Source organism: Melitaea cinxia, chromosome 2 (genome assembly GCF_905220565.1).
Source record: "Melitaea cinxia chromosome 2, ilMelCinx1.1, whole genome shotgun sequence".
Lineage (NCBI taxonomy): Eukaryota > Metazoa > Arthropoda > Insecta > Lepidoptera > Nymphalidae > Melitaea > Melitaea cinxia.
Window position 1 is genome coordinate 10,382,369 of NC_059395.1, and position 27,107 is coordinate 10,409,475.

The 27,107-nt window shown below is 33.5% G+C and overlaps 1 protein-coding gene across 1 annotated transcript; it reads right to left on the reverse strand.

Annotated features, from left to right (window-relative positions):
* Positions 1-1,674: 1,674 nt before the first annotated feature.
* LOC123664612 (RE1-silencing transcription factor A-like) lies at positions 1,675-26,851 on the reverse strand. Its single transcript, XM_045599131.1, has 27 exons — positions 26,403-26,851; positions 25,856-26,026; positions 25,662-25,775; positions 25,243-25,347; positions 24,409-24,572; positions 23,580-23,703; positions 23,064-23,200; positions 22,438-22,523; positions 22,211-22,322; positions 20,945-21,162; positions 19,363-19,460; positions 16,150-16,219; positions 15,652-15,707; positions 14,693-14,744; positions 11,099-11,274; positions 10,459-10,525; positions 9,830-9,939; positions 9,198-9,298; positions 5,739-6,114; positions 4,681-4,863; positions 4,061-4,182; positions 3,653-3,782; positions 3,494-3,574; positions 2,809-2,869; positions 2,479-2,600; positions 2,060-2,144; positions 1,675-1,934 (listed from the first exon to the last, which is right to left on the reverse strand). Exons 1-27 carry the CDS (start codon positions 26,553-26,555, stop codon positions 1,861-1,863), a joined length of 3,348 nt encoding a protein of 1,115 aa, XP_045455087.1. The 5' UTR covers positions 26,556-26,851; the 3' UTR covers positions 1,675-1,860.
* Positions 26,852-27,107: the final 256 nt, after the last annotated feature.

A 27,107-nucleotide genomic window follows, 5' to 3' on the forward strand; every position in this document is an offset into this window, starting at 1 on the left:
AATTGTCAAGTTTCCGGGTAAGTTGTCCTATTAGCAAGTTTGATTTGGGAGTCTTCGTTTAACACGATTGTGTGAAAAAGTTTTGGTTAACAAGCAATATTAAATAATATGTTCTATGTCTATTTTACTGATTTTCACGTCTCAATTTTAAATCTCAAAGGCTATCTTGGGTTTTTATCAGGAGAATTGACAATCTGAATCGTTTTAATATATTATCGTTATTAGTGTTTAAAATATATTAATATTTATATAAGTTAATGTTCTAAATACCTAATTAAATTATAAAAATAATTGTTTTTATTTTTATTTCTCATATGTTACCAAAAATAAACAATTATAATACGTAGAGGCTATATTAATATATTTTTTATTTAATTTTATAAATTTATTTATTTAATAATATAATAATAATTATCGACTTTTCCGTTTGCAAGAGGTTTCAACCATAATCCATTTCATCTGGTCAAAGAATAAGTAATATTTTTACACGAATTGGACACCAAAAATGATTCACTAAATCGGTTAAAGTTTTTTGTATCAATTTAATGCTTAAAAGATATACTCGCATGTTCAGTTGTGACATTACTAAACTTTAATTTTAAAACCTTATTTTTTATTTAGCCATAATGCAATTTTATAAGAATCTCTAATATATTTCATAGGCATGTTTTAGGCAGACTAAAATGCGAGCGTAATTTCGACGAATAAAAAAATTTGTCTAAGAGAAACAGACCGGTCAATACCATAAAACCTCGTCCTATTATGGTAGGAATTATACTATCTTATCGATCATTATCAATTGTTTCAAAAGATCTCTATGACCCTAATTAATTGATTTACAAATTTGCATAGATATATGTATATCAATTGTTTGTACAATAAAAATACCAAAAGTACATAGAGATTTAAAAAAAAACCTTTTAAATTTTAGAAAAAAAAAAGTACAAATGTTACAAAAATAATTTGAAATACTTTAATGTCAGTATTTTAATATTAATGTACCTATTGTTGTTATTAAGTGTGTAATATAAATAAATGTAATTTAATATTCTCCTTTTTCGTTTAATTATTTTGTACCTACTTATATTTATATAAATAATTTTAAAATACTCACGCGGATATTTATTATTATTTAAACTACGTTAATTTTCACTCTTCACAATCAGTAAGAGTTCGTCGTTTATTTTTATTCTTGTTTTCACTCACACCCGACTGTTACGCGGATTTGATGTCGTTTGATTGTATATTTTGAACAAGCCGCCTCGTTGTTAGTGATCTTGGCGGGAAATTACACTAGCGACATCTATTAAGATAATGCGAATACAAAAGATAACGCACGCCACCTATTGCATAATAGCGATTGTCTACTAATTGGTAATTTTATGTGTATAACTGCATAGGTAATTATTGCGTTCTCGTTGACATTAATTGGATCGAAAAGGTGTGAACGTCGTTAGTCAAGTGAATAATTGAGGATTGAAATTAAAATTCAATTTATTATAGTATATTTATTAAATCTATTTTAATAGTTAACATAAAAATATACAATATTTTTTAATTTTATCAAGTCCACTTACTACATAATTTAATGTGTTTTTTTTTTGTAAAACTTGAGAGTTATATTTAAGTCTAAGCATCTAGATTATGTTCTAAAACATAAAGTAAACAGGTGTCTAAGTTTGAATTACAAAATTCAGTTATTCATTTATTAAATTAATTAAATGAAATACATATAAAGCAAAAGAGCTGAAATGAAATTCTTAATAAATACAAGAAACGTCTTATATAGGATTTTAGATTTATAGTAATTATTACACTCAAAAACAATACATATAACTAAAATTATCAAAATAATCTTCATTATGAGTCTTCTCCCAGATCACATCGCGTAGGTATTGCTTTTTCCGATTTGTTCGCAGATTCTTTTTCTGATTCTGAAAAAGAAAGCATTCTAATTACTGAAACTAATTTAACAGCAACGAAAATTTTACATAATCTGATACGATTTCAGCATGGTTTTACAATATTTTAATATATTTTAAATTTATTAAATATTTACCTGAATCTCCAACTAAAGTTGACTTAATAGCTACAGGATCTGTGGCAGGAAGTTTTATGCCTTGTTTCAACACCATTGTTCCATCCTTCAAGAAAATAGATTTATATAATTGACTTACATACATAATAATAAAACTAAATAAACATATAGGAAACAGAGATTGGTAAAGTGTAGTCAAAAATTAACGAATTAATGTAATGCTTCTTATTAAAATTTAATACACGAGGTTTAATATATCATGGTTAGAAGAGAAATAACCACATAAACATACTAGAGATCATAAGAATTAAACAAAATAATCAGTCTAATAGAAGGTTAGGCATAAGATAGGTTTTTAATTTTTTTAATTATAAATAAAACCTGATAAACCTTTAAAGCTACAATGGCACGCATATTTATGGACCACTCATTTGTACTACCTTCATTTCAACAAGGCCTTTCTTAGCCATAGCTTCGACTTCGGCTTTTGTCATTACTATTTTTTGCACCTTAACAAGCTTCTTTCCAATTTGCATTTCACACAGCTCTCCAGTCGCCATAGCTGGAATAGTGAAAAAAAATTAAATATAAATTGAAAACAGTTGTGCCATTTGAAAGGTTTAATGCCACAAATTTAATTAACAACACTATGTTAAATATAGGTCGTTTAATATATATATTAAATTTTTACTTATTAATTTATTGTATATATATAAATTAATTAATAAGTAAAGATTTTTTCATAATAATAATAATAAATTTATACTTACGTCTTGCATTAACAGGGAGAGGCAAAGGTTTCACTCCTGGTGGTAAGGCTTTTATGGGTACCTGTGAAATTTTTTAAATTATAATTTTGTGTATAGAAAAAGTAATACAGACTAAGAGAAAAAAGTTTCAAACAATTTATGACATATAAACAAACTTCATTACATGGGCTAGTAATACAAAGTAGGTAGAAAAATGTGTGATCTAAGTATGCATTATAAGAAATAAGTTAAAAAGTACTCGTCAGATTATAATAAAATTTAAATGTGACCATGGGACAAGCAACAGCTTTTGATTAAAAACATTATCGACATCGGTCCTTCCAGTAAAAAGTTTTTTGGTATAATGCAAAGAAGGTCGATGAAACAATAGTCCAGTAAATATGCATTATTAGAGATAGCTATAAGAACTTGCCTAATCTTGATTTAGTTTAAATGGGATCATACGACAGGCACCACCGTTCGATTAAAAAAAGATTAAGCGAAATTGGTCCATCCGGAAAAAAGTTATGAGGTATAATATACATAAAAAAATACAGTTGAATTGAGATCATCCTCTTTTTTTAAGTCGGTTAAATATTTTTAATAGGCTCTACTAGAGCTACACAATTATTATACTACACCACTTGCCACAGACTTTTTTATGAAAACAATAATTTATATTTAAATTGTTTTATGGATATTTAACCTTTTTCAAAGTTTGTCCAGTAGGTGAGACAAGGACATCACTTGGAGTAACCTTTTGTTCTGGCAGTATTTTACTGACGTTCTGAAACAAGCACATATTATTATATACTACTTGTATCACCGTAGCCTTCACTTATAACAGTTATTTAATGTATTTTACCCTATTGTTGTCATTTACACTATTTGAGACTTCAGTTTCCATGTTAATAGAAGTGTCGTCTAGTTCTGTTGTATCCTCTTTTTTACTATCGTCTGCTTCTTCACTGCTCTCTTTCCTTATTTTTGCGGGACTGGAAAAAACACCATGTTAAAGTAATAATAATTTTATTTATACTTTGTAAATACTATACGTATGTCTTGAAAATCATGTATTTTATCATGTATTAAATACTTTTGCACTGTGGTAGCGAAGCAACTTCTGATAGTTTAAAATTTTCTGCTTTTTAATGTAAATCCTTTTGTTTTATATTTACATTGTTTCTATTCGGTTCCATTACTCATATTTAAATGAGGAAAATATGAAGGGTCATAGGACATAAGCAATAATATTATTGTAATTCTCTCTTACACTTCAATCGGAACTTTTCTTGGTCGACCTCGTTTGCGCGGCGTTGCTGTTACTGGAGTTTTCTGCTTCACCTGCTTAGCTGGCTTCGATGTCTGACTCGATCGTCGAGATTTGAGACGAGACTGATACATAAAATATATTTAAGTACATACATAGCTATGTTTTTGCTTGCTTTTTTGGGAGCTAGTAATGTCTATACCAAGTTGTATCAGTAGCAAAATGTGGCCTAATCGATAACATAGAAAATTTCTTTTTAGACAATCTTTAAGAATCCTTTGTTATAAAATGTTGAAGAATCAGTTATATAAATATTATTTAATGTTGAAGTACGGCTTTATTTAAATCTTGTTAAATGTTGTTCCTAAAATATTCTATATACATAAAAATGAATCGCCAAATGTGTTGCTAAGCGCCAAACTCGAGAGCGATAGGATCGCTTCAGCTAATTTTTTAAGATTTCTAATACTTTAAACAAGGTTCTTTCAAAATTTAAACAAAGATGCGTAAAAATTTGGAAAATTTCCAAAAACGTTAGGATTATTTCAACTTTAACGCGTTTGACAGTCAAGTGAGGACAACGTCTGGCAAGTCAGCCTAGTAAATAAATTTATTATTATAACCTCTAAACTTTTATGCGGTTCCTCATAATCATCGTCATCTTCACTAGTTTCATCATTGTCTTCAACTTGGGTTCTGTCACGTATCATTTGCGCGTAGTTCTTAATCTTTGATGGCCTTGTCGATCTTCGTATACCCTCTTCTGAATTACTCTTATCACTATTTGATCCATTTTTAATTACACTCTGAAAATTAAAAGTATTAACTATTTACAATTTATGCTGATGGATGTGGTTATCTTAGCGTCTGCAGGTATAGTTCGCGTCATGTAAAAAGAACGCTGGCCTTGAAGCTGCGCAGAAGCGATTTATCGGTCTATTTGGTGGTATGCCTACCCCGACGGGAGTGTTTATCACGTGTCGCATACTTGCCGGTGTGCTATTGGTTGGACAGTTCGACGTCGACTCAAAATATTATCGCGCACAAAAGTTTTAAATTACAAAATTCTCCATTTACTATTTATTTTACTAAAAAACAAATATCAATTTATCATTTTAAACACATAAAAACTAATATGATACGAATATCGAGAGTACAGATAATTAATATTTTTGAATACGACATTTCAATAACTAAAAAATTTGTTATTGCCTTTGTTTAAAAAAAAATTTGTGATTTTGTAAAGTGATAATTATTATACTTATTTAGTCCGAATTATTCGCACTTGTATTTCTAGTATTTTTTAATGTACCTACCAATAACCATTATACGAAGCCGCGAGTGAAAGCCTAATTAAAAAATAAAACAGTAGTACTTGTGCGCGAGTATACCCATGCGCAAACGCACCCCCTCCAGTTTCTTTCAGCGTTCTTTTTACATGACGCGAACTATACAACACACAATAATCTGTATAAATTAAAATTAATTCGCCGAAATTTACGTACGGGCTTTCGAAGGGCTCCACCAAATCATATAATCCTTTTTTTTTATGTTGATTATTGTCAGAAGGTTTGTAAAAATGAAAATTTATAAAAGATTCGATATAATAAAAAAATGGGTAAAAAAAATTTGTACACTGCCGGGTTAGCTAGGGGAAATAGCAGTTCATAAGCATACAAACCTTTGGTGTTTCCTTTTCTTTGATATCTTTATCTTTAATTTCTCTATCTCTGACATCTTTATCTTTAATTTCTCTGTCTTTGATATCTTTGTCTTTAATTTCTCTGTCTTTGATATCTTTATCTTTAATTTCTCTATCTTTGACATTTTTATCTTTAATTTCTCTATCTTTGATATCTTTATCTTTAATTTCTCTATCTTTAACATCCTTATCTGTATCTTTATCCTTGTGTTCCTTATTGTTTCCGTTATTATTTTTAATTTCTTTACTTTCCCTCGGTTCTTTATTCTCTTTGGTTATCATGCGCTTCTCCGGTTGTTTCTTATCAAAAGCCGGCGATTTGTTTCGAAAAGGCAACTTCTTTTCTTCAGTCATTCTGTTGAACATTATTTTGTTATTAAGAAAAAAAAAACTATAATAATTAATAGATGTAAATATAATTAACAATACAATATATAATAAATATAATACTCAAAATAACACAAGCTAATTTATTAGTTATTTGTATCAACAATATTATATACATATACATTATAAAATAAGTTTATGGCTTTATTATTATTTTTAACCTTTTTGCTATATTTTTTTACTTTATCACTCTTGGGCTAATGTGTTCCGCGGTAAAATCTTTTCTCACCACTATGGGTAGACTGGTAGAGATCTCTTCTAGAGATAAGTTCGCCCTTGCCAACATCTTTTGTAAAAATGATTTATAATTTTATTTTTTAAAGTGCAATAAAAATTGTTCAAGCGACATCTAGTGGGTAGTGGCGCTTCTAATGATATGAAGTTGCCGCTTATCAGCCAATGAGAGGGCGACGGGCGGGGGGACCTCGCCTAACTTCATACGTTTTTTTTTCTTCGTTCAAAATATTTAAAATTGTAACGTTCATCATTTTCTTATTCATTATTCGTTGTTATTTGGTCAGACAATACACGAAATCTTTATCATACGAGTCGTCTTTTATTTCAAAGCAAAAGTAAACGTTAATAGTTTTAATACCGATTGATCTTGAAATCGAATACAATACAAGCAATCTGAATTACGAACAAAAATATATATATGTCAGAGAGTCATTAATATAGAAAGAAAAACGAAGTTTGATGCGGTATCCTGAGGTTGGCAACACTGTCAGACATTCGGTCAAGACGACAAGACGTCGACGCATCGTACGATAAAGAAGAAATTTTTGAAAATCATTAAAACGAAGACGGCATTTTCGACGTAGTTTCTTTGTTCGATTTATTATTCGCGCAGGAGAAGGAAAAATTATGAATGAAATTAATTAAAGGAATTACTATGAATGAATTTTTCACTATATACTTTATACTTTTTTTTTTGTACGTTTTATTTGGTATAATTGGACAAATTTAATAATAAGTATAATAGGCAGCGCATAAGTTGAACAAAAATTTTCACAATCGAAGTGCGGGACGCGGGCGCGTCGCGTCACCCTAGCAACGCACGCGCTCAATCGCTTTCCGTCCCTCTCCACCCGCGCGCACGCTTGTCGTAGAGAACAATCGCGAACGAAAGTTTTGACTTGTTTGACTAGTTTACTTTTGTGTCAAAATAATGCCTCGACCTCGGCCAACTTTAAAGAGACAAGAGAGAAGAATGATCTTTGATGTCTTTACATATTTTTCAAAAGAAAATAATATAATCGAATCTCAGAAAAAAACAATAGAAGCTACAAAAAAATCTGTGTCGACAGTTAGAACTATTATCAAGGAAAGTAAAAGATCAGAATTTATAGTTGCATTTAGGACGCCCGGTAAAAAGAGACGAGTAAAACCAGTCACAGGCATTGAAGATGATGATGATGATAAAACGATGCATTCACTATTTTTACAAAACTGAAAACGAATTGCCAATGAATGACAGTGATCAATCGACACAGTAATTAGATAACATATTTTTTCTTTGATTTCCATAAACTATTCCTTATTATCGAGTTACTTTATTATTATTATACGATGCAATTATTCGTTTGCTGACAAACTTATACTAGGATATAATATGTTATATTTTGAATTTCGCGGGCAAGCGCAGATATTTGTGGAGCATTCGCCTTAGCACTTTTGTCTACAATAGTACCTGCGCAAACGACACCCATTTTTGTTCAACTTATGTGCCGCGACCTATACAACCTTAATAAGCAAGACGACAGTATCAAAAACCGTAAATTTAATGATTATAGAGGACCACTCATATTTTTAAAAAATTGAAACACAAATTACAGCGCATGCCACCAAGCTTAGGTAAACACCGCTGCCAATATTCTCGTGTGTGGATCGTCCTGTCTGGGTACGGGCCTTGAGGCTACCCTCTTTACCCGGGCTTTCATCACCGGGGCACTTTGCCTCTTAGGTCACGTTATTTTGGCTCTAATGGGCCAGGGTCTTATAGCCTTTGGAGTCTTCGCCTGGTCAAGTAACATTCCCACCGTCGTTCAATCCCTAACAGGTGGTGCCTCCCTTGGTCATGGTAACGTCAGGATGTTCTGCGCGTTGTCCGGATCGTCACCACCGCTGCTGATTGCAGGAGCTCGCGAGGTAGAGGATTATTCCGGCGGTCCCGCATGGAGCGGGGCAATTCCGTGGAGGTGTACGCACGCACCTTTGTCCACGCGAGCGAACATAGCGCGTGCTATGTTGCGGATGCACTCCTCCATGGTGGGCATCCTGGTGTCTCGATAGATGACGTCGTTTCTGACGTACCACGGAGCTCCTGCAATCAAGCGCAGGCAACGGTGCTGCTGGACTTGCAACCTTCTAGCCTGGTACGCCAAGCGGGAGCGGACTTTGGCACCGTAGACTATCGATTTGGTTCTGAGCGGCAGTCTAGATGTAAAGACGGAGTGGAGCTTCGTTCGGGCCGCCGCTGCGTGGTTTACCGCACCGTCAATACTCTCATTCACTGTTTTGTTTTTAGACACAATAATATGTTTACCTAAGCGTAACGTCAGAGCTGACGCCATAACACCTGCAGCCGTTTTGGCGCACTATTTGAAAAAAATATTAGAGAAATAATTTTAAGCTTCCTTAAACTTAATTTTATTACCGAAATAAAGGTTGTTTCGTAAATAGTAAACGTGTACCTACATTACGGAAGAGGTTTTCAAAATCCTTCGTCGCGGCGCATTGGGGATTACTTTGCTGACATCTTTGTATTACTCACTACTATTAAGGGAAAGCGTACCTACTTATCACTTCACATTACTCAACTGTGCGTCTTCCTCAATATTATACAGCATCACTGGTGGTTATTAATTATTATTTTATCTTTAAATTTTACAAAAAGACACATTATCTCAATGTGTAGTAGTGCTCTGTATACCATAAAACACGATGTTGCGATTAAATTTTAAGTTATTAATATAATTATGTAGTGAAAATTAAACAACAATCAACAATTGGACATAGTAAAGTAAATGCTTATCAATATTTAGAGCTTACCTTAACTTCGGTGTTGAAGTGTGAACTTGCTGCGGCCTCTTGTTTCTAATAGGTTCTAAAGATTTTGGAGTATTCTTGATTATTTCAGTGCGACTGTTTGTCTGAAAAAATATTATTGAAATTATACTTCTTTTGGCGAGTTAGGGAAAAATGATGAGAGTAAAATTTTACGATGCGCGCGCACAACGTCAAGAAAAACTGACACCCTGAAGTTAGCTAGTCAACGAAGCTGTTAGCAACGTGAAGTTAACAAGGCAATGAAGTATAACTTCTTACGTGCGTACATAAGAACACACACTTTTATATTCAATATATAATTCAATAGAGATTTATGATTGTTATGTTTGCATTAAAAATACATTTAATCTATGATACTTCATGTTGTTCATTTAAAACGACTTTGATATCATATCAGAAAGTTAACGAATTTCTATGTTTAGTTACTTAAAAGCGATGATTTACATTTTTGTTTGAAATAAATATATTTTTAATACTAATTTTCTTACTTCTAGGTGGCTTTTGTATTGTATTTGTAGAAAACTATTACTGGATATATTAATATCGATATTATAATAGTTTGAAGTATGAATTTTATATAAATGAAAAGTTTATTTTAAATTATAAAACGGTACCCTTTTGAGATCCTGCAGTTCTTTCTCCAGTAAACGTAAAGATTTATCGCTCGTTCCTCCTGTGTTAGTTGTTTCCACTTTAGTAACTGGTTTGTCCTTGACTTCAACCACTAAAAATTAAATTATTATGCAAATGAAAAATTGATATAAAATAAAAACTAGCAATCCGTCCCGGCGTCCGCACGGTTGCAAAAACTGTCACTATTTCTCTACTATATTATGCATGTATTATAAAATGCGACATGCGACAGCAGGAAGCGACTTTATACTATGTAATGATGAATAGACGAAACAAATGTACGCACATAACTTCTGTACGACTTAATAATTTGAAATTTGAATGCTGATCTTGCAAAGAGTGCGGACAAACTAGTTAGATTTTATAATTTATTTTTGCACTGATATCGGTTAAGTAAAGTTTGTTCATTAAAGTTGTTTGTTCATCCAAACTAACATTAGTAAGATTTTATCATTATATGTTAGGATTAGAAAACCCCCATTTATTGGACTCAATTACAGGGTATGAAACAATGACTTTCTTATATATTTAAACAGAGTAGTATCTTTTAATTTAACGCGAGTAAAACATTTGGACGTTTAATACATATATTATAAAAAAGAAGCCATACCTGAATCTAATGTTTGTTGTACTACTTTACGTTTCATTTCCTCGGCTCTACGCAATATGCTTGCTGTCTAAAAGAAATTGTAAAAAAATATATTACTATACTAAGAATTTGATGTAGGCTATTGCGCTACTTTGACAAATAATATTAACATTGATTTTATTTCTGTTAATTACCCCCATAATGCAACGTTTTTAATTTAAAAGTGCTTTGTGATAACAATCTTTATTGAGCGAAATAACAGCAACTAATATATAAGGGACTTGAGAAATAACATTAAATGTTAATCTGACGTATTGAAAGTTGATATAGACGAATTATTTGTAAAAAAAATTTTTAACATACACATTCGTCTGATTCTAATGTTGGCAATTCAGTGTTTATGTTTTAGGTGTTGGCTATTTGATATAAATACACAATTTAAACAGACATGTAAATTATTTGCAAATAATTATATCTTACACCAACACTCGGGGCAGGAATTGAAACCACACCCCTCAGAAATCAGGGTCATTGCCAACTGTGCCAATGGGCTAGGTTCCCTACCAGTCAATTCAAAATAAATTGTTATGTAAATGGTAATAGAATAATGTTTAGCATTTGAATTATATTGTCACCCTTCTTAAATAAAAATAACAATTACCTGATTGTCATTCGGCTTGCTTTCTTTTGCAACAGCTATTTTAACTGGGTCTGTCTTTACCGAGACAACAACTGGTTTAGCAGCTGGCTTCTCTTGTACTATTGGGGGATCTTTTTTTAGTATCTCCATTGTGTTGACTGTTGATAGCTCAGCATATGTAGTTTCAGATTCACTCTCTATAAAATTAATAATATAAAAAGGTTAAAATATTAACTGATGCCTGTGATGTTGCTGTGTTGCATGTTGTATATTTGAGTATACTAGCTGTGCCCGCGGCTTCGCCCGCGTTGATATCAGTGTGTCACAAAGTTTTCCCAGCAAACTTTCAGTGAATATTATCAAAATCGGCTTAGCCGTTCCGTAAACCTTCCTCTTAAAGCCATCTCTCCATTGGTGAAACCGCATGAAAATCCGTTCAATAGATTTTAAGGGAATCGATCACATACACTTTTGGGGACTTTGTTTTATAATACACTAACTGTTACCCGCGACTACGCTCGCATGGTTATGAAGATATGCATTACTATTAAGATGTTTAACGCAATTATTTTTTTATTTTAGTCACTTGAAATGCTTATCAAACTGAGTAACTTTATAAAAGGCACAATTTAGTATAATTTAATAGTTATTTTTATAAAACCTCTCTATACACCACATTTTTAGTTTTATTTTCAGGCTGCAGTATAAATAACCTAGCAGGCGAACTTATAGCTGCTGTATATGTTTCATAAAAACTATCAACCCCAATCAAACGCCCTTAGCAGTGGAATATCAAAAAATCCGTTCTTAGCGGACGTTTACTGACTATAATCTACCTCCCTGCTAAATTTCATCTTTGTCCATCCTGGATGGATGGACCATCCAGCGGTTCTTGAGTTCTCGTGATGAGTGAGTCAGTGACCTTTCTCTTTTATATATATAGATTACGATGCATTATTTGGACTCCTTTTCACCATCTATAGAGCATACATTTTAAATTTCGTCTCTTACTTCAAAAACATAGGACTTTCATACAAACTTCCAATCCCTGTTTTATCCCTTTAGGGGTCGAGTTTCGTAAAATCCGTTCTCAGCGGATGTTTACGCCCAATAAGGAACCTACCTGCCAAATTTCAAGTTTATAGTTGTTATATTTTCGGAGATTTCGTAATGAGTGAGTCAACCTACCATCCCCCGTTTTAACCCTAAAAGGGAGTTGATTTCTAAAGATACATTACTTAGACACCTTGTCACTATCTATAGAGCATACATTTTAAATTTCAAGTCTCTTACTTCAAAAACATAGGACTTTCATACAAACTTCCAACCCCCGTTTTACTCCCTTAGGGGTCGAGTTTCGTAAAATTCGTTCTTAGCGAATGTCTACGATATATAAGGAGCCTACCTGCTAAATTTCAAGTTTGTAAGTGTTATAGTTTTGGAGGTTTCGTGATCAGTGAGTCAACCTACGAACCCCCGTTTTAACCCCAAAAAGGACTTGATTTCTAAATATACATTATTTGGACACCTCCTCACCATCTATAGAGCATACACTTTAAATTTCAAGTCTCTTACTTCAAAAACATAGGACTTTCGTACAAACTTCCAACCCCCGTTTTATCCCCTTAGGGGTCGAGTTTCATAAAATTTGTTCTTAGCGGATGTTTACGCTCTATAAGGAACCTACCTATCAAACGTCAAATTTGTAGCTGTTATAGTTTCGGAGATTTCGTGATGAATAAGTCAAGGTACCATCCCCCGTTTTAACCCCGAAAGGGAGTTGATTTCTAAAGATACATTGTTTAGAGACCTTCTCACCATCTATGGAGCATACATTTTAAATTTCAAGTCGTTTACTTCAAAAACATAGGACTTTCATACAAACTTCCAACCCCCGTTTTACCCCTCTAGGGGTCGAATTTCGTAAAACCCGTTCTTAGCGAATGTTTACGCCCTATAAGAAGCCTATCTGCCAAATTTCAAGTTTTTAGGTGTTATAGTTTCGGAGATTTCGTGATGAGTGAGTCAACCTACCATCCCCCGTTTTAACCCCAAAAGGGTATTGATTTCTAAAGATACATTATTTGGACACCTTCTCATCATCTATAGAGCATACATTTTAAATTTCAAGTCTCTTAATTCAAAAACATAGGACTTTCATACAAACTTGCAACCCCCGTTTTACCCCTTTAGGGGTCGAGTTTCGTAAAACCCGTTCTTAGCGGATGCCTACGTCTTATAAGGAGCCTACCTGCCAAATTTCAAGTTTGTAGGTGTTATTGTTTCGGAGATTTCGTGATGAATGACCTTTCGCGTTTATATATATTATAGATTATAGATTTAAACTTTGTTAACATTTTGTCAAGATTTGAAGTCAAGGACTTCTAGGATCACTACTGTCAAAATTGCATTTTGTGCAGCAGATTTTATGGGTAATTCGTTTTTCATAAATATATGTGATTCACGTAAAGACATCGGGTGGTTAAAATTGTACATAATACATTTTATACGGTATATATTTTGAATAATATATTCAAAATCTCTAAAATTTCAGGCTGCCTGTAATATTTACTCATGTTGCAATGTTTTAAAGTACGCAAGTTGGGCGATAAAACGTCATTTTATTATAAATAGATATTATTTTTATTAGACATTATCATATAGATCATTATATATGCATCTATATGTAACTGCGTCTTGAGCATTTAACTGAGTAAGTCACAAGCCCATTGGCATTTTGGGATAAATAGTAAACTGCTTTCTTCTTCTTTCATCTGGAAAGTAATCTAAAGGTCCAGTGGGAACCTAAAGGTGACAAATATTTAAAAATTGTGTGCCTCAATGACATAACATAGAGATAGACGGGTTATTAACCGACGTGATTGTATTTAAAAGTGGCGCAAGTCTACGTCACAGAACGCGCGACGGGTCATGCCCGATCGCGCCGATTTGGCCTGATCGTGACGTGATATTATATTAATAATTAAAGATAATAAAACCCTTTTTAAAGCGATTTGTTTGACAGATGTAATGACTTGAAAACTAATGCATTTTATGTCGCGTGGCGAAATTAAAACAAAAGAAATAATATCGCGAAGCCAACTAAAATAAAAATCAATACTAATGATCTATAGCTCTTACATTTTTTGACTATTCAGTTTGGTCGGGTTCGCGATATTATCACTTTTGTTGGGTTTCGGAACGCGACATTAGATCGTCCAACGCGAACACGCACACGGTTTTGATAGATATGATTGAATTTGAACTTTGTGCAATGATAATAAAGTGCAAATTGACTCTTTGACGTTAGGAACACACCTATATTGCTTAGACAACAGTGAGTGCTTATATTTTAATATGAACCTTATTGAATAGCCATTAAGTTCAAATTGACTCTACATTTTAGTTAGAAAAAGTTTGTGTACAAAAAAGGGCTGTTTTTAGGGTTTTCCCGGAAATTATTCGAATTTTTCTCTCCGTAAAAACCATCCTTGGACTTCAACGAACATTTTAAAAAAAGAATTGTTAAAATTGGTCCAGGCTTTGTTGAATTATGCGCTTACTAACACATTTTGCAATTCATTTTTATATTATAGAAGATTAATAAGCAGTTACCTTCTGAATTAGTGATGTCAGGCTTGTCTACTACTTCTTTAGTGTTGTCAATCTGAAATAATATCGATGTTATACATATATTTTCAGTAACACGCGTTCGTTTTGTAGCATAAACATATATTTTAAGTTTTCATGTTCACTATTAATATTTTCATTTATATTTTTTATATGGTGTTTAACGCGATTTCGTGTTATAAATAATTAATAAATAAACGCCTCACACTCAACGGCCCCCACTAGAATTTATTCCGTGTCGAGGGTCCGGAAACACAATACACAAGCTTTGTGCTTGCACCCAGACCACGGCAAACATGTGTATGGCCAATATAAACGTATGCTATATGCGAGGATCGATCCCGCAACCATCAGCGCGATAGGCGCAAGCTAGTGCTGTGACAGTTGCGCTAAAATGTCAAAATCGCTGTGATCATTGTGAGATTCCCGATATTTCGGTGATGTTGCAAAGGCCATGATAACGGAATAATTAAAGACCGATTTTTTTTTTATTTAAAATGATTCGTTTTACTCAAGAAATTAGATTATTAGAAATGTTTCATAAAAGGAATTATTTTTTGAATATGATCTTGAGTCTGAAATCTTGAAATGACAATTTTGGTAAGTCCCATTAAATCTAATATATCAAATTCTCGTGTCGTTGTAGCTAAACTCCTCCGAAACGGCTTGACCGATTCTCATGAAATTTTGTGTCCATATTGGGTAGGTCTGAGAATCGAACAACATCTATTTTTCATCCCCCTAAATGTTAAGGATAGTCCACCCCAAATTTTTTTTTTTAATTTTTAGATAAATTATTAATTTTTTATTTTATTTTGGCGTTGAAAAATACATACAATCCTAAATTTTCATGCTTCTACCACCAACCCCTATTTTTAAATAGCGTTTAGCGGCAAGACAACGTTTGCCGAGTCAGCTAGTAAAAGTATAACTATACAACTTACCAAAAATTCATTTGGTTTCTTAATTTCGATGAGCATGTGGTCACCTTCATCTTTAACTGTAACAATGCGCTATTATAAGTATTTTATTGATTTTTATGTTATGACTAACATAATGTGATATTTAATAGCCTAAATTACTATTGGATAATTTGTTTTCTGAAGATTTTAAAATAAGTTTAAGTAGATTTTGCACACCTACAGACATCCGCTCTTGTACAGCTTAAGGTTGGCTATTGAAAGGTGCTTTTAGCATTAAGTTCACATACATAATTCTTGTTTATATGTTTATCATGTAATCCTAAATGACCGGACTGATTTGGTTGAAATTTTGTGTGTACATATCTATAGTTACATGGATGGTTTGAAATGGATCCGGTAGGTGGTACTGCTGTCAGTCTGTCACATATAATGTGAAGCTGCTATTCTAGCTGTCTGCTGGGTCCGCTAGTAAATTAATAAATATAAAGTAAATAAACGGTTAAGTGAAATATCATTTACCATTTATTTCATTATCATCTTCATCATCTTCTTCCTGATTTTCCATCGACGATTCATCATGACTCATATCCTGTTGAAATTAATTTAAAATGTTATAACTTACATTTCAACAGAATATCTAATTACACCATAAAAATGCTAATAACTTTGAAATAAAATAATACACTACATATACTTTACAATAGCTTGATACATAAAAACAATAAACCATTGCATAGTTAGTGTAAAAGAACACGCATAACATAACATAACAAGAACACGCATTTTTTAGCCTACTATGGAGTTTGGATCCAGTCGCGTAAGTGAGCAGACGTGTACTTGTCTTTAACAAAATTGTTTAAATTATGTAATTTCTAGTCAGCTACCGTCATACTACCGAGGCAATTAAACTCCAAGTGCAGTTGATCACTGATCACACACGTCGCTTCTGACCCCGGGCGAGGCAGCGGAACACCCGCGTAGCGCCCGCGACAACAATACTTGCTATTTTTTGTCTCTTTCATCCGCACGGACACATTTCGCTCCGGTTGCGTCAAGCGAGGCAGGCAAGTTACTGCTTTAATATTGAACTATAACTGCGATAGTGTGGGACGTCCTCCGGCCCGTTGGACCGACGATCTACGTAAGATTGCCGGTGTAGGCTGGATGAGGATTGCGGAAGACCGGGATGTGTGGCGCGAACTTGGGGAGGCCTATGTCCAGCAGTGGACTGCGATAGGCTGAAGTGTGTGTGTGTGTATAACTGCGATATTGCTGGCATATACTTAACTACGATTATTGTTTATCAGTACGCTTCGCACTAACTCAACCACCCGCATTGCTATAACCACTATATATAATTATTATAATTAATTTATAGTGAATCATTTAAAGTATAGAAAAAATTAGCGTGCATCATTCTCCGACTAAAGCAAGAACTTCTACGAGAGTTAGATCAGTCATTGACTTACGATTAGGGATAGTCAAACAACAGGAAGAGGAAACGACCCAGAAAGACTGGAATTGCCACTTAGATTTACAGGAATTTCATCAAGAATTTGATAACACGAAAGAATTTTAGCAAAAAATAATTATTAATCAAGAGCAAAATACGAAGAACATGAACAAAAATTTGGCAGAGATTAAGAATGAATTAACTGACGTGAAAAACTCAAACCACTTTTAAACAAGTGAACACAATAATTTAAGAAAGGAATTATACGAATTATTACCCAACTAATTAATGGAGTAACTAAAATCAAAACTTTACAAACTCATATAGACAATATATCTAGCAAAATTATAGCAAATTTATCTTCTTTAAGCCTCTTGTCTGATGACTTATCTGACAATACTAAGATCATAATTGGAGAAATGGAAGAAAGTAACAACAGAATGAAAAACCTCATCATAGCAGTATCCCTGTATATTCTGGAGTTAATGGATCAGAGATCTGAAACAAGGATTAAAAGTACTAAGCATTCTAAACGATAGTCCTAAAAAAATCTTTCGACTTGGCAAATATAAACCAGAAAAATCTCGCCACATTAAAGTCTGCTTTAACGATGACAAAATACCAAAGGTATTGCTTAGAGAGAGGTCCAAACTTGATAAAAATACGAAAATATTTTCTGATCAAACCCCCTTACAATCGTAGTATTGTAATAACAAAATAAAATTGGAACTTAAAAATAAACAACAAGCTGGTAATAAAAACTTACCAATTAAATATTTCAATAGAGTCCCTAAAATTGTTACGTGAAACAAAAAAATTGTAGTCTCAAAATCAAATGATAACCTGACTATTCACAACTCACACAGTATTTACACATAACAAATACTGGATACCTGTGAAGACTTGAAAACATCGAAATCAATACATAATTTCTTCTACACCAGTATTCTGCATTCGAAGCACGGGAAATTTGATGAACTGAAATGCGTCAAATCCATACATCACACAATCCACGTCATTTTATTAACAGAAACATGATTAAGACAGATGAACAGGGCAAGTGTTTTCAGCTACAGAATTAGTCACTACTACAATATCATCATCATCATTACAGCCTATACAGTCCACTGCTGGACATAGGCCTCCACAAGTTTACGTCAAAAATAACGTGAACTCATGTGTTTTGCCCATAGTCACCGCGCTGGGCAGGCGGGTTGGTGACCGCAGTACTGGCTTTGTCGCACCGAAGACGCTGCTGCCCGTCTTCGGCCTGTGTATTTCAAAGCCAGCAGTTGGATGGTTATCCCGCCATCGGTCGGCTTCTTAAGTTCCAAGATGGTTGTGGAACCTTGTTATCCCTTAGTCGCCTCTTACTACAATATACGGATTAATAAAAAAGGGGGAGGCGGCTCGAGTATTCAGATGGAAAAAACTACCTCTGGGTACACCTAGATAGATACTGCTTGGATGTGGGTCTAGTATATAATCTTGGAGATACAGATCATCCCACTTTTCTCAATACGCTCAATCAACAAATGGAAACTCATAAGAGTAGTATGTTCTTTGGTAACTTCAACGTAGACCTGCTTAGTAAGGACAGAAGAACAAGAGCCTATACCAATTTGATTTATGAATCAGGGTCAAATCAAACCCCTCAATTGCATAAAACAGAAATACTGTACCAGAGAAACCTCAAAGAGCACATTGATAGATCGATGTTTTAACTAATTTAAAAGATACTGACTTTCACATAGCTACCGTTGACTCCCCTCTCTCCTACCATAAATAACTTTATGTACAGCTAAACAAGCACAAATCTGTTCCACAAAAAAGAAGACAGTATCAGGCTACGAACTACTCAAAATTGAAAAACTACATTAAAGAAAGGCCTTTTCTTTTAACAGACAATAGCTATAATGGATCTGGAGTTTGGAGATCTTGGAGTTAGAGTTTTGTTCTTGGAGTTGAGTCTTTTTTAACCTTAATTACGTTAATATTTAATATTAATAAATAAATAATAAATATCTACACAATACACACACGGCCATCTGTTAACTTAATGCTTGTGTTATAGGTAACAGCCGACTGGTATATAGCTACATTTTTTTTTTTTCGATAAACATTCTTATAAATAATACATATATAAATATATAAATAAATATTTATATTACACCCAGACTCGGGGTGGGAATCGAACCCACAACCCTCGGAGCAGAAAGCAGGGTCACTACAAACTGCGCCAACGGGCTATTATAGGTATATGTTTGATTTATACTAACATCCTGCATTTCATCTTCATGTGCTTTCATTAAATGGTTGTTCAATTTTTCTTTTGTTGTAAAAACAAGCTCACAGAAGTCACACATAAATTCCACACCTGAAAAATTAAAATGAGTGTTAAAGCGTGAGACAAAAATTATTTTAATGATCTAATGGAATCTATATATTAATATGTGATGCAAAAATTTTGTACCCCTTTTTATGAAAATTGCGCGTACTCCTGTACGAAATTTCGCAAACTTATAGTTTATGATATAGAAAAGGAGTGCAAAATGCTAATATTTTTTTTTAAGTTACTACATTTGATATTTCGAACACTCGATAATTCGTAATATTTTTCGAGTTTCCTGAGTTAACTATTAACGAGAGTCGACTGTATATTCTTTTCTTTATTATTATAGAAGTATACATAGTCTTTGACAACAGTACCTTAATAATGTTCAAACTTATAATTTAAATTAATTATGGTCGAATTTCGACTACTGGGCGACCACTAGTAAATTATTATTGGTTGTTCTCTAAAATATTTCATATAAAAAGTAATAATTTTAATTTTTCGATCATTGGTTTGAAATTTTGAATGAATGCTTTTGCATAATTTTCATGGATAAGAGAATGAAAGATATACTATTTTATTTATGTAAACAAACCAACAACAGCTGTCAGAATGCTGACTACTGTGAAAGTCTTCAAAGTAACATTTTATACAACTAGAAAATCCACTTAATCCACTTATAGTTTAGGTTGTTTATGAATAAAGATTATAACAATATCTAATCTGCTTAAATCAAACTTTTAGCTACTCTAACGACCTCCTACTAAATATAATACTGCTCTCAAGTATTAAGGTGATCGTGTGGCTAGTAAGGTGACCCAGGTAGGGCCGGCAACGCGCTTTTGATACTTCCGATGTTGCGAGCGTCTACAGACAACGGTAACCGCTACCATCAGTTGTTCCGTACCCTTGTTTACCTACGCAGTCGTATAAGCCTTTTTTAACCGACTTCCAAAAAAGGAGGTTCTCGATTCGATTGTATTTTTTTTTATGTTAGCTCAGAACTTTTTAATGAGTGGACCGATTTTGAGGATTTTTGTTTTAATCGAAGAGCATGTCATGTGGTCCCATTTAAATTTAATTGAGATTTAAGAAGTACTTTTTGAGTTATACTTAATAATGCGTATTTACTTAACTATTTTAATGTCGACCTGCGTTGTAATAACTTCATAACTTTTTACTGGTGTAAGCGATTGTGATGATTCTTACTTTAATCGAAAGTTGAAGTGTGTTGTCCCATTTAAATTTGGTCGAAATCTGAGTGTCTAGTGCGAGTTTTGTTTAATCCGCCTCACAATAACGGGTGTAAAAAATAATCTTCACGTATAAACGCGTTTCTGTGGACAATAGTCGCACTAGGCACTCCGATGATTACTTTTCGAGTAATCTTTGACAATGCACAATTACTTGATTATTTTTTCGTCTACTTGCTACTACGTTGTATTACTAGTCTATGTTATTGAAGTCTGTCTTTTCTTCGTTTGCCAGCAAACACAATTGTTATAGTTAGTTGAACGAGACGGTACCGTTGACGTGGGTCTTGATGTGCGCGGTGACGGCGTCGACATCCTCGAACTTCTCCTGACACAGCGGGCACGTGAGGTTCTGAGTGGCGTGTATGGCGGAGTGGTAGATGAGGTCGTCTTGAGACGAAAACGTATCGTCGCACTGTTCGCAGCGGAGGGTCTCCACCTCAGGCCCAGCTCGGACACGGACTGTGTCGCGGTGCTTGAGGCGCAGGTGTCTGTGGATAGCGTGGAAATATGAGTTTAACTTAACGTGTAATTTCTATTATATCAACTGAGAAGGACACAGCAGTGCTTTCAAGTTCAAGAGTTTTCAGTTTCAAGTTTGTTGTGTTCCTGGTGGTAAGGTGACCAGAGCTCCTGGGGGGATTGGGGGTAGCCGAACGCTTGTTAGCCGTCTTACTTATAAAAAAGTGTGTGTGTCAGTTCCGACGCACGACTGGAGTTTACTCCTTTAAGTAGACTGTCTAAATAGGCACAAAAAAGGCTTACTAGTCTAAAAAACATTAATACTATATCAAATGGTATGGTAATGGTAAATAAGCGAATCAAATAACGCCATCTACCGAAACGCTATTGGGTTCCGATAAACTTTGTCGTCTCGTAACGCCATCTTCACCTTAAAAGTTGTTACAAAAAGTTTTTACGGGTACTGACGTATTGGCATTAAATTTCATTCATAGTAGCATATTAACTATCACCAGGGAATTTTTTAGTTGAGAGGAAATATAAATATTTCTTTTTTTTTTTCATGTTCAAGCAGCCAGCTGACATATTATAGTCAGTTGACTTTATTTTTCCTTCAAGATATTAGGTAAATTATAAACTGACAAATTGTAAAATGGGAGGAAATGACTAAAATACTTTATTTTTCTCCATGCGTGGGAGGCTGCCAGTGCTCGCTCCACCCAAAGAGTCGCAGCTGACGGTCGCGATTATTCATAATATAAATCCCTAATGTACTTTGCGAAGTTTCGATTGGGAGGAAATAATTGAGAAAATTTGTACCTGGCTCCCGGACTATTGTATTCATTCAGGACCAAGCAAGAAATAAATTTAAAATTCTAGCATTTGAAACACAACAGTGTACTGAGTGTTCAAATTTTTTCATCCTCATCAGCAACTCAGAATATTGACAATATTATAGACATGACATTTATTAGACGCAATGACTCATCGGCGTCGACCATGTCTTACGTTGTGGATTTTACACAAATAATTGCTTTTCAATAAAACATTTACAAGCCATTCAAATGTATATCCTACCTGGTATAGTGATGAGATTTCGTGAAGCACTTATCGCAAAACTTGCAAGGGTACGGTCTATCGCCGGCGTGTGAGCGGACATGCCTCGCTAGTTTGGCTATCGACACAAAACCTAAAAAAAAAAAAAAACTTTTGCTAGACATATTGAATTGATATTTGTTAGTTAGTAGTAACAGTTAGTGACAATGTGCGTATGTTCATAGCTTGTTGACTACTCTAAGACTCACGCTCCGGGCAGTACTCGCAGCAGAATGTTGGAGTCTTGTTGTGGACGACGTCTTTGTGCCTTTGGAGGGTTGATTTCTCGTGGAATCTATTGGAAGAAGTATTTAATAATTTAGTTTTCAGTTAATAGTTTTGTGATATAGTTATACATATCTATTGGGTTGTAATTGCATGTTTCTGATTCCATTTTTTTTGGTTTTGATCCTATTTCAGGGCTTGGAGGCGGTTATTTAAAATACACAAATTCTGATTTGTATTCTAGTCTCTCTTCCCGTGGGTGTCGTAAGAGGCGACTAAGGGATAACAAGGTTCCACAACCACCTTGGGAACTTAAGAAGCCGACCGATGGCGGGATAACCATCCAACTGCTGGCTTTGAAATACACAGGCCGAAGACGGGCAGCAGCGTCTTTGGTGCGACAAAGCCAGTACTGCGGTCACCAACCCGCCTGCCCAGCGTGGTGAGTATGGGCAAAACACATGAGTTCACGTTATTTTTGGCGTAAACTTGTGGAGGCCTATGTCCAGCAGTGGACTGTATAGGCTGTAATGATGATTCTAGTCAGTATGTTTATAATAGTACTCTATTGTGTGTGATATATACATATGAGAAAGATATTAAATCTTACTTTTTCCCACAAATGGAGCAATCGTAAGGGCGTTGAACGCGAATGTGTCTTTTTTGATGCGCCTCCAGCTCTTCTATTGACAAAAATGAGGCTGGACAGTTCGGACATACTTGTTGAGGTAAGTCCGAATGGATATGCTGAAATATATATAATCTTTTAATATTGTATTTATTCAAAAAACATTCTTTCATATATAGCGAGGCTAGTTATGAAAGAATGTTTGCTACATAACAGTCTGGAAATATCACTGCATGGTGAAAGACCTCTTCTATATTAGAAAAGCATAATAAAAGGTAAATATCACAATTCTAATGTAAATAATATAGGTATGAATTATGAATAAATTAATACATTTGATCTACACACTCAGTCCCAATTCCTAAGTTACTGTTTTTGCTAGAAGCCTTTAGTATATTTAAATATTACTTGTTCTATTACTTTACAGTAGACCTGAGACAAGAACCGCACCCACAACAGCATATATATATACATATATTTAGAACAGCTACTCCTTACTTTTTCGTGACGCTTAAGAAGTATCAGTCGTTTGAATTTCTTGCCACAGGCAATACACTGGAAAGGCATCTCATCGGTGTGTCGCAGCTGATGTGCTGCTAGGTCATATTTTGAGAAAAATTTACTGAAACAAATTACAAACATAAACTGAAATAATTTATTATAGAAATAAAATACATACAATACTTCATATTTAATGTTGTGTTTTCAAGCTAATTATTGTATTTATGCATACATTTTTAACAGTAGTAATAAATATTACTTAAAACCTGTTTTAGAGACAATAACTCTGGTTCAGATTTGGTTGTATATTTTACTTTAGACATCATATGTTTTCAAAGACATTGTGATAGAAGGACAGACAGAGGTCAGAACCAGCAGACTACTTGGTAATGATATGTTCTCAACAACATAATTTAAAAAAAAAAAATAAATAACATAAGAATATCTTGAGTTCAGAACCCTAATATACAATACAATAAAAAGTAAAACGTGTAACATAGAAATATGGGGAAATAGTTTAGATAAGTTTAATTAGTACATTTTATGTTACTATTTATATAACAAATTAAATATTATATATATTTACAATTCACAACTTAAGAAATAAATATTTACAGATAGTATTGATATAAATCATATCTGTGTGGAATTGGGCAGCATTTCCCCATTGAATCGCTGTCCCGATTCTCTAGGCAAAAAATGTACGAAAAGAAAGATGGAACAAAGTGGAAAATATTTGCCTTAAGCATTACTATATATACTAATTTCTCTGTTATTTGTAGGATATTTAGTGTCATAAAATAAATTTTAAAAAGTTATAACTTACGCATCACATTGATCACACTCGACAGTCCTCACTCTATGTTTCTGCCTCTTGTGTAGGTCGAGCAGCTGTTGCAGGGGGTAAGTACAGTTGCACTCGTCACACGGCCAGCATCCATCCTCTAACCCTTTCTCCAAAGCTCTCTCATCCTGATATATTTCTCCTGACTCTGTACCATATCATTGAAAATAGTGACATTGTTATCTAAATGCCGCAGTTTCTATAGGTGGATTTAAATTTACGATTGACAGAAGGTTTTGTAATTATCTTACCTGTCAATTTCACATTTCAACAGACTTATACACAAAATTTTTAATGCTTCCTAGTTATATAATGAAGCGTTTAATTATTATAATTATTTTATGAGATGTGATAAGCTTAACAAAAAGGTTTACAAGCCCACATTTGTGATAAATTAAGTTAATGGAAAAAAAAAAATTAGCATCTTTTAATTTCAGCAAAATTTGTTTGAATACCGAATGAACATCTCGATAACTAATAAAAAAATACATGCACAATAGTATAGAAACATGCACATATTTTCCCAATACATCATGGATATTTATTTAAATAGGTATGGCAATTCGTAAGCATTTCAAAGAAATTAAAACCATAAATAAACTCTTTATAACTAATATATTTCTTTCTGAAAACAAAATTGTCATTTTTATCATACTTTGAAATGCTGTCACAAAAATACAGGCAACTCAAAATTTACTATTAAAACTAAACATATATTGAATAGCTATGAACACACGCATTGACTACTTAGAATAATAATGCAAATAATAATAAATTTTTAAAACATAATTGAAAATAAACATAATTAGCGCACACAAAATTACCTTTACCCCTTGTGTTAGAATCTTCAACATCCTTATCATCCTTACTGGTGACCACTTTCACACAGGCTGTGCTTGTTTCATCTGGCATATCACCAATCTTAAAAATTTGTAAATTTTTGTAAAATTGTGATTGTCAAATACCTCAAAATATGAAATACATGATTTTTGTTTTTGTTCCATGCAAAATTTGGAGTTTTATCAAACTTGTAAGTTAATATAATTTCAGATTTCTTATATGCCAATTTTTACTATGAATTAATTTGAAAATTTATTGTGAACCATTTAAATGTGTCATTTAAAATTTTCAATTAAACTATTTTGAATGTATAAAAAGGCATAAATTTTTATAGGAACTTCAGTTAACGCAAGAGTTGTCTCAATCTAAACGAATTATTTCTAATAATTGCTCACTTTAACATTGTATACATTTCCTTCATCATCATCGCTATCTGAATTATCTTGAGATGTTACTTGAACAGTAGCACCGCCTTCTATAACAGTTTTCACAACTTTGCTTTGGAACACCTGTGAATATTACTATTGATCAATGGATTCGAAACACAAATAAATACATTATAGATATATCAAATAGTAATATTGCTTACATTAGTCAGGGACGTGGGCCAAGTAATAATTTCCATTGGTGACCCATGCTGGAGATATTGAAGTATGGTTTCATCTGCTTGACGGACTATTTGTTTGTACTCATAGAAAAGGTTCATAAAAAACTTACAGCGGTCACATATAAATGTTGGCATATTATCAGAAGGGTACACCTATAGAGTGAAATAGAAAATTGTATTCTTTAAGTTATTTTATGCATTTATGTTGTGTTTTTAAAAAATATAACAAACACTAGGTGGCGCTAACTTTGTCAAAGAAACTGCTCTTCTTTGACAAAGTTGATGTGAGATTGTAAATTTTTATTGGCATCTTATCAATTTTTAATAATTCAGTACTTTAATTTTTATCATGATCGGTTACATTACAACGTTAAATAATCTTTGTATAATCAATTTGGCGTTAGGCGCCATTACGCCATGAAGACAGAATCTTGTTACTATAGGTGGCGTCCAATTTGCAATGAATAGAACATTTAAAGCATTTTTTACATAATATATAAAAGAAAAAAACATTTTTCTATGTACATACCTCCATGGAAACGCATGATAATATTTTTAGATTAAGATTTACAGAATTTTTTGATGTTTGGTTTCTATCATACAAACTTCTCAAAGATTCGTTTTGTGTCAGACAAAAGCGACACATTCTTACAGCACTTAACGAATTTTTTCTTTTCTCCATTTTAAACGTTTTGTTTCACAGCACCACACCTAAAACTATATTTTGCTACATAACCTATCACTAATAACACTACCTCAAACAACTCCTATTGTATGACATTAGCGCCACAAATTATTTTGTTTGAGGACGCGTCGCTAAACTCGCCTACAAAAGTGCCACTAGTGGCGAATAGGAGAAACAAGAAACACGGTTTGACAAATTTCTACGTCACTGTGCGTCCAATATTGATTTCTTTCAACAACAGATGGTGTAATAAGTCACAAAAAATCCTACAGACAGTAGCAGCGAGACTGGACACGGACGTGCTATAATGAGGCATGGGATCCGTTTCCAGCTCAAAAAGACACTAAAATTTTTGTGATCCTTTTACTGAAGTAAAACTTCTTTACGCACACTTGACTTGAGGAGTAAGTTGGTGACGAGAGCGTTACGAAAAGTGCGATCGGGCGTGGCGAACGGAGCAAGAGAGAGAGGTGCGAGCACAAATTTTTTTCTCTCTTTCTCTCATAGTCAGTTAGGTATATTCTGCAGAAGTTTTACTTCAGTCGTCTG

Bases quoted from the DNA above. Each gene is read 5' to 3' on its own strand.
- LOC123664612 (XM_045599131.1), bottom strand. From the start codon at position 26,555: ATGGAGAAAAGAAAAAATTCGTTAAGTGCTGTAAGAATGTGTCGCTTT. The intron at 24,573-25,242 runs GTGTGCGCTAAT...TATGGTACAGAG, and splicing joins CAAGGGGTAAAGGTAATTTT to TCAGGAGAAATATATCAGGA. The intron at 4,183-4,680 runs GTTATAATAATA...TTTATGTATCAG, and splicing joins AACCGCATAAAAGTTTAGAG to TCTCGTCTCAAATCTCGACG.